We start from the raw sequence: 9,114 nt of genomic DNA, 5'->3' as shown, positions 1-9,114 counted from the left end.
TTGAGCTAAAAATCCTTGGTGTCTGTTTCATAGTGAAATTCCTAGATGTAATAATAATGGAGATAGTTATAATATATGCGGCATTTTTGGAGTATTTAGAATGCTACATGCATGATTTCACAAATCCCAACAACAGATTATTATTATTTACATATTACAAAAGTGTGGGTGGGGCAATTGAAGCTGAGACACAGGAAGAACTGTTTTGTGATATTAAATTAAGCAAAACTTCCAGTATATTTATGTACACATATATCATTCTTAAATGTTAAATGCAAATCCATTTTAAAAACTTGAAGCATGTTTGTACACAAGAAGTAAGCACTGTTGGGTCTTATTTCTGGTCTAGTTTATGAGTTGAATGAGGATTTTAAGTCAGATTTTACCAGATTTAGCCAGACAACTCTAACCACTAAATGATACTGAGTCTAACACTGCCCCTCTCTTGAGTCACCTGTTTCTTGTTTGGGTCTCTGTTGTAACTCATTTCTAGATAATGAGTTCTGAAAAACCTTTGCAAATATTCCCAAGTGTCTGGGGATACAGCAAATGTTGCTCTCTGTTACCAGACTACATTAGTTGAATATATAAGAGGAATAGGCAAGTCTTGTTTCACAAAACCTTTTGGAATTATTTGGCAGTATTGCATTAACAGACAAGGCAAGATTTGTAGACATTACGTAGTCTTGGTGACCAAAAGGTTTTGGAAGTCCTTCATAAAAGCTTCCAAGGGAACTTGCCGCAGCTTTATTAGAAACTTCTAATTTGTTCAAATCTCCTTCCAAGCATGTGTGTAGTTGACTGACTTTAGAAGTTAAATCACATTATATACACTGGAGCACTTTCACCCTCAAGAAGCTGCTGAAACTGAACAGAATTCTGACGTGCATCGAAACATATTCTCAAAGATATATATATCCAGTGCCAACAGAAGCACATACCACTGTGCAAAAATGGCAGCACAGACATGACATTGCGGCAGGAACAAATTCAAAATAGCTATAAAGTGGCCTTTATCGGTTATATGACTAGGAGAAAAGAGAGTGAAATCTGAGCCAAGGTGCAACGCCTAAACAGATTTACAACACAGTCTTGTCCGAGGCACACATGAAGTAAATAAAGGAGAAAGTACTTCTGACCATGTGCGGAATGCTTTCTCCGCATAACGAAATAACTTCTAAGTGCCCTTCTTCTCCCCTTTGAAACTGAATGGCAACTTGACCAGAGACTGCCAGGTAATATTCTTTAATTGCCAACTCTAGTCCGTAGTTCTCATCAGTGAACTCAGTAACTACTGAAGTATTTAACGTCCTCCTCACATAGTCCGCTAAACGCTCCCTTACAGGGTCAACCGCAAACTACAAGACCCGACATGCTTAACGAGGCAAACGGGCGATAAGAGGGAAGTAGCTTTGCAAGGCATCCAGGGAAATGTAGTTCAACTCTTGTTTTCTGCTGGGTGGGGGTTGAGCTGCAGCTTTCTTCATTATTCCTTTCCCACAGAGCATCGTGAAAACAGGCGAGACTGTCATGCGCGTGCGCACCGTGGTTGAGGGTCACATGGGTGAACCTAGCGGAGTTTCCGGTTCCCTCTTGGTGGGAGGCGCGACTTCCCTCAGGCCCGGTCGCGGTGTCGCCACCTTCGATTTTTTCCCCCGTTGGTAAGAGTCTTTATCTACGCCCGTTTGGGTGCGGAGGGAGGGTGCCGCCCACGACACCGTGCTCCGACCGTCGCCCCTTCTCCTGCCTGTTCTGGGGGGGAGGGGGGAGGGACTCTGCCAGCCCAGAGTGCTGCGACGCTCGGGAGGCGCGCTCGTCGGCGCTGACAGGCCCTCGGGGTGGCGGAGAGGTCAGGGTGATGAAGGCACCTGGACGGCCTTCGGTGCTGGCGTTAATCGGGCGAGGGGAAGTTCGGCGTGTCTTTTTTGTGCGGAGACCCCCAGCTTCCCCGTGGGAAGGGGAGGCGGAACTGGGGCCTGCAGCGACGGAGGTGGAGGCCTGCTATTGCTGGTGGAGCTCCGTTACTTGAGAGTGTGGGGAGGAGGTGAATGGAGAGGTTGTGACTAGAGAGCACCTTTCCAGAATGATAGTTGTGCTTGTCCACCTTATGGCGCTGTAGAATATTCCATAAGCCTTGTGTGAGCCAGAGTCTCTTGCATCGTGAAGTATATACTCAGTCGGTGTGTATATACACGAATGTAAACCTGGAGAGGGAGTGTGCCGAATGGAGCCAAGTACTGTTTTCTGTTTAGAAGGATCCGGGTGCAGTCTGTGGCATTTTTAGTTAAACAGTCTCTGTTGTCAATGAAGGCAACACTATTTGCTGGAGAGCTTCTATTGATATACTGGAGCAGCCTAGGTGTACAGTACGACATTTTAAAGCAGTTTTTTGCATCATTAAATTTTTGTTCATATGTAAGCTATGGTTTCCCAGGAGAGTAATTTAAACTAATATTGCACTAAAACAATGCAAACTTTTGACCCCAGGAGTGGATCCTTATGAAGATCTATTCATTTATTTTCTTTATTTCATCTATATCTTGCCTTTCTCTTTGCGGGGGACCCTGAGCAGCTTCCATTGTTTTCCTTTCATCCATTTTATCCTCACAATAACCCTGTGCAGCAGATTAGGCAGAGAGTGTGTGACTGACCCTTTGCCAGCTCTCATGGCGGAGTAGGGATTCATAGCTGGGTCTTCCAGATCCTAGGGGTTCTCGTATCTGTGGCTGAGGCAGAAAGCAACTGTATCGAATGGTCTCAGGTTATTCAGTCATTACTTTTGAACTAAGTTTGTTTCTTTGATTAAGTGGGCAGTATACTTATTATTTTTAGTGCAAGCAGTTACAAAAATACAACTAGCAGACATCATCTTACAAGTACTCCATTGTGTGTGAAAGACAGGGGTAGGAGGGATGTCTCTTTTAAGATGGTGCCCAATTCAGCACATATATTTATTATTTAATGAAATATGAATGCCCTGCATTCTCTCTTGGCTCAGGGTGACTTACAAATTAAAGCATGGTAGATTAAAACCAAGTAAAACCTCCCAAATCTGCCCACTAAAACATGCCTCCTATTTATATACCCTCAAAAGCCCTGGTCATCAAGCAAGCCCTGCAGCCCCTTCTAAAGATCTCCCATGATGTGGTTCTCCCCACCTCTTCATGCAGCACAGTGTGGGGTCTGGTTAATAGCAGGTGGGCCACAGTAAGTAGGATGACAGCCCGCAGGTTGCAGTCTGATGACCGTAGTTGCTGCATGGGAGCGTGTGAACATGCATGAATATTCTAAAATAGTGTATGTCTTGTGCAGTTATACTTGACCTGTTGATTGAAACTTACAATATTAGTTGGTCAGCATTCTCTTAACAGGATGACAGTTCTTAAAACTTTGAAACAGAGATCAGGCAGTGGGATAGGTGTTAACTTGTTGCATTAAACTTTTAATTCCAAGAGCATGTAAATGTCACAAAGAACAGTACTGGAACTTGTTCATATAGCTTACTATGGGGAAGGGAATAGGGAACAGGTGGGGAATATAGAATAGAAAAGCCAAAGTGAAATGTTTATATAGACTGTTTATAAATGTTTTTATACAGGTGGTGAAAATAGATGATTGTTGTATTTTTTTTTTACGTTATGCCTTGGTTTATCATTTCTCTGTGCTCACTTTTTCCAAATTAGATATTTTGCAGTTTGGTTCTTTTTGGCCTCCGTTTGAGCTGTATATGGAACTGGATCTGAAATATTTGAGTGAGAATGTAATGCGCAAGTGTAACTAATTACATATAGCAGTGATCTTAACTCCTGAAGGTAAAATCCACAAATGGAGAAAGACCTTTTTTGAGAATTTTGCCAGTGTGCAGCTCAGGAGCTTGTTCTGTGGGATAGTACATTTTAGGGATGGTAATCACTAAATTTCAACTGGTAGTGTTAGATTCTGCAGCATATTAGATAATTGGAGGACATTTTCATATTATTCAGGAGAAGGATGTAAAGACAGTGGAGGGAAATGAGTTCATGATTCCTTTAGGATTCTGATTGTGTAATCTGCCATCTTAATAGATGAATTGTGGTATTTACTTTCAGCAATCAAATTATTTAGATGAATGAAGTTAGTGATTGTGATTTTTGTGTGTTGTGTAATTGCCTTATGTAAATGTCAGTGATTAGAAGTTTCCCTGAAAATAAGCCCTATCCCGAAAATAAGCCCTAGCATATTTTTTTTGGATTTTTGGAGGATGCTTGAAATATAAGCTCTACTCCAAAAATAAGCCCTAGATACAGATTCCCTGGCACAGCTGATCTGGTCACATGGTGGGGGGTGCAAAATCATGGAAAGAAATAAGATGTCCGCTGAAAATAAGCCCTAACGCATCTTTTGGAGCAAAAATTAATATAAGACCCTGTCTTATTTTCGGAGAAACATGGTAAACAAGATAAATAAGGTCCCATCATGGGAGGTCAACCAACCTATGTATTCATTAATAAATGGGCCCAGGCATACACCACACTAGTTTGGTGAGGCTCAATGTGCATGAGAACATAAGAATAAGCCAGCTGGATCAGACCAAAGTCCATCTAGTCCAGCTCTCTGCTACTCGCAGTGGCCCGCCAGGTGCCTTGGGGAGCTTACATGTAGGATGTGAATGCAATGGCCTTCTGCGGCTGTTGCTCCTGATCACCTGGTCTGTTGAGGCATTTGCAATCTCAGATCAAGGAGGATCAAGATTGGTAGCCATAAATTGACTTCTCCTCCATAAATCTGTCCAAGCCCCTTTTAAAGCTATCCAGGTTAGTGGCCATCACCACCTCCTGTGGCAGCATATTCCAAACATCAATCACACGTTGCGTGAAGAAGTGTTTCCTTTTATTAGTTCTAATTCTTCCCCCCAGCATTTTCAATGGATGCCCCCTGGTTCTAGTATTGTGAGAAAGAGAGAAAAATTTCTCTCTGTCAACATTTTCTACCCCATGCATAATTTTGTAGACTTCAATCATATCCCCCCTCAGCCGCCTCCTCTCCAAACTAAAGAGTCCCAAACGCTGCAGCCTCTCCTCATAGGGAAAGTGCTCCAGTCCCTCAATCATCCTTGTTGCCCTTCTCTGCACTTTTTCTATCTCCTCAATATCCTTTTTGAGATGCGGCGACCAGAACTGGATAATGACACATGGGACAAAATTACAATTTCTCTTAGTCCTCCTTGGTTACAACTGTTCAGAAGCAATTGTCAGACCTGTCAAGAGAAGCTTAGTTCAGTGGTATGGTACTTTGCCGTTGCAGCATTTTGTTTTTGCTTGAGCAGGGCCAGCTTGAGCTCTGAAATGGAATGTCCTGAGATGGAAATGTTTATGTGCTTATCTTTCTTTTGCCATTTCTAATGTTTAATTTCTGTCTTTTTAGTCACTTCTTCAAAACATTTGCTGATATATCAGACATTTGATGTAATCTGAATAAGTGATGTGAATTGCGCTGCCAAAATAAATTATTCGGTAGTTGTTTTTGATCCTCAGAACAATGCAGGTGGTAAGGCTGAGCCAAAGCATCACTAACTTAGGTATTTTAATGAAATGCATAACCTTGAAAGCCTTGGGCCATACATTTAACTGCTAGTAGCAAATGGGAAATTTTCTGATTTTGTATGCTGAATAATTAGATCCATGGGCATCTTTGTGGTAGAGGATAATTCTGTCATATCCTGCCTTTTTAAACAGAAAGACTCCTAGGAAAAGAATGATAAACTGTGATCATGGTAGGCCAACAAAGGATCCCTCTCACCATCCCCCCCCTTATGCCTGCTAGACAGTGAAACTTTGACATTATACTTTTTCTGTTCAGAATAGTTGCACAGTCTCAGGGCCTATTGCTGGAAATATGTGGTTAAAATTAGTGGCAGATTAAAGTATATTTATTTCTTCTAGATTCTGCGGTTTAACAACAAAAGAACTCAATTTTCTGGTTGCCTGCCACAGACAAAATGTGGGGGAACCCTCGACCAGCTAACAGAATGGGTCCCTACCAGTAAGTATTTTAATTGAAATATGTTGTTTTAATAATGCTTGGACCTCAGTTTACCTTTTGCACAGCAGAACACCTCTACTTTGAATAAATTACTAAGGACTCAATTCAGATAGGGGGACAAATTGGTCAGTGGCAGCTGTGGAGGGCTGCACCAGCACATTTTCCCACCCTTCAGAGTAAAGGGCATCTATGCTGGTGGGGAAGGCAATGACGCCAGCATCTAGGCTCTGCACAACTTTGTGGCGGCCACACCCAAAATTATCCACTACCCAGGAGCTGTGCCAGGGTTTAGGTGCATACGGGGGGCGGGGTGGTGGTGGTGGTGGTGGTGGTGAAGGGGAGTGTTCTTAGGGAGGAGCTGGGAGTGTTCTTAGGGTGGAACTGACTTCAGTCAGCCTCCACTGGCCTTCCAGTCTGGCAGCTCCCCCTCTGTGACCACAGCCTTATGCTGCCTTAGCGTAAACCGGTTTAGGGAGCTATTTGGGTGGCAGGACACTTTCCACACCGCTTGAAGCCCTTTTGGAGCAGCATGGCACTGCCTTTGCCATGCTGTCTGGCTGCTGCAGAGCTGCCCCCTCATCTAGATTGGACTGCCCTTATAATAGCTGATAAAAGATTAAACAGCCAATCATCCAACCAGAAGAAAAAGGATGTGATGAATTCACCCCTGCAGGTATTCTCATGAGCAGTTTGAGCTAATAATATGCTTTTATGTTATGTTAATAATATGCTTCCATTAATTGATGGTTATTATGATTTCCTACATTTCTCTGATATTTCTGTGCCTGTGCATCTTTATGCTTAGCCTCTTGGAATTCAGAGTTAGTATAGTCTCTGCCTTGAGAAGCTGGTTTTTGGACTTTGAAAGGTAATTTTAAGGTGACAGAAGTGTACTTCTTTTGGCCCCATATTTCAAGAGCACCCTGATAGGCAGAGTTCCTCTGTGGTTTAGTAAGAAGTAGGTTGTCCTTTCCAACAATAGTACATTTAACCAATACACTATTTTCTTGGGATCAGAGGATGTTTTTGCACTGAGCCCTCTTTGATATAAAGTGCAAAGGAGTGAGTAAGATGCAGAGGGAAGTACTGGCTAATAGTTTAGCGGAAATTGTGACAAGTAGTCAGGTGTGACATCAGTTTGCTGAGAAACCCCCTCCCCTCCATTTTGTTAATCTCTGTATAATAGAGATTGTAACTTGACTGAAAACACAAAACAGGACATGCCTGTTTTTTTCTAATACATAAAGATGTTTCCACAACAATTATAACTCTCTAACTGCTGCCAAATTTCCTAACTTCTCAGTGCCAAACAAAACCTTTTAAAAATTTGGTCAAACACTTGAAGGTAGGGGTTTTTGGGGAGGGTGGTTACTGAAAATTGTTGCTTGTGGTTTAAAGTTTCATTAGATCTATTGCCTTAGGCCCGTGGTGGCGAACCTTTGGCACTCCAGATGTTATTGACTACAATTCCCATCAGCCCCTGCCAATTGGCCATGCTGGCAGGGGCTGATGGGAATTGTAGTCCATAACATCTGGAGTGCCAAAGGTTCGCCACCACTGCCACAAACATTTTGTGGTTAATTTTTACTTAAATTATTAAAGCTACAGAGCCAGCACAGTGTACTGGTTAAGAACAGCGGACTCTAATTTGAAGCCTGCTGGGTGACCTTGAGCCAGTTACAGTTCTCAGCCCCAGCAGAGGCAGGCAATGGCAAAACGCCTCTGGTAGTCTTTTACTTTGAAAAACCTACGGGGTCATCATAAGTCAGCTGTGAATTGACAACACACACACACATGTATACATTAAATTCTGTTTTATGCAGCATTATATTATTTCAGGGCTATCCAACCTTTTTGAGCTTGTGGGCACCTTTAGGATTTTGGTACAGTGTGGTGGGTACAGCCACAAAATGGCTGTCACAGGAGTGAGCCAACCACAGAATGGCTGCTACTGCTTCCCTTCAGTCACACAATGAAGATCCTTGTGCTGTAGTGGTGGTTCTGGTCAAAGTAAAGGTTTTGAAAATCTGTGTAGCCAGACAGAAGCTTTGTTTGGCAAAAGTTTCACCTGGCCTCTTCCACTTTCTACATACACTTGGTGGGTGCCAGAATAGGTGTTAATGGTTGCCATGGTGCCCCCTGTGTTATTTCATGCAGTTGTTTTGTGTTTATTATTTTGGTTTTATTGCTTTGTTGTCTTATTTTATAAATATGGTAAATACTTGTTTCTGTGTTTAAGAAAAAATTATGCCTCTTACCAGTGTCATTATGAAAAGACATTTTTAAAGGAGATACATCATTGGCTTTAATGCATAGGCTTTAGTGCATTAAAAAAAGTAATTATTTAAAAATTGAACATAAAGAAGAAAATTCACATTGCTCATTTTAGCCCAGCAACTATCTCTTTGGAGGTACTCAGAGATTATCTAGATATGCGAGTTATGTACATTTCTATTATTTCCAATTTTAAAAATATAAGTCACATTAGTTATAGCTCCTGCTACAGAGCGGGAAAGGTAGTGTATGGAAAAATGTATAAATAATATGAACTAAAATAGACTAGACGTAAGAGATGAACCAAAAGAGGGGAAATTAGTTTAGAACTGTCTCTCCATATAGGGCATGGATTCCAGATTTTTTTAACTATTTTTGTTGTTCTCCTCTGGACCTGTTCCAGCTGGTCAATGTCCTTCTTGAATTGTGGTGCCCAGAACTGAACACAGTAGTCTAGGTGAGGTCTGTCCAATGCAGAGTAGAGTGGTATCTTCTGATCCATTTCCCCCTGATCACTGTTTTCCTTTTGTGAAAAGATAAGGCAAAGAAGGTGTTGAGTAGTTCTTTAAAAAAATAGGTGTGCTTTGTCTGCTGCATGATCATTATTAATAAAATGTTGTGAAATTGTACTGAAACTTAATTTCTTTTGATTGGTATTTTCAGTATAGACAATGTTTGTAAGAGGCATAATGTTGATAACTTGCACCTGACAGTGGTTACTGCCCAGAGGTGGGATCCAAAGCACTGTTGGCAGTGTTTGGCATGTGCCCAGGGCTGTTCAGCTTCCTTCTCCTGACAGTAGTTTCCTGTGTTATAGTC

At 41.9% G+C, this 9,114-nt stretch overlaps 1 protein-coding gene across 2 annotated transcripts in view; it reads left to right on the top strand.

Moving 5' to 3' along the window:
- Window positions 1-1,572: 1,572 nt before the first annotated feature.
- RBM6 (RNA binding motif protein 6) overlaps window positions 1,573-9,114 on the top strand; it is an 80,900-nt gene continuing 73,358 nt past the window's right edge. For both annotated transcript variants that reach the window (XM_048491571.1, XM_048491570.1), the window contains exons 1-2: window positions 1,573-1,661; window positions 5,922-6,021. In XM_048491571.1, the coding sequence (XP_048347528.1) occupies window positions 5,978-6,021 (44 nt within the window). In that variant the 5' untranslated portion in view covers window positions 1,573-1,661; window positions 5,922-5,977. The remainder of the gene's footprint in view (window positions 1,662-5,921; window positions 6,022-9,114) is intronic.

The sequence above is a fragment of the Sphaerodactylus townsendi genome, linkage group LG03, assembly GCF_021028975.2.
Source record: "Sphaerodactylus townsendi isolate TG3544 linkage group LG03, MPM_Stown_v2.3, whole genome shotgun sequence".
Classification (NCBI taxonomy): Eukaryota; Metazoa; Chordata; class Lepidosauria; order Squamata; family Sphaerodactylidae; genus Sphaerodactylus; species Sphaerodactylus townsendi.
The sequence above is the reverse complement of the archived record's forward strand: the minus strand, read 5'-3'. Positions and strand labels throughout refer to the sequence as shown.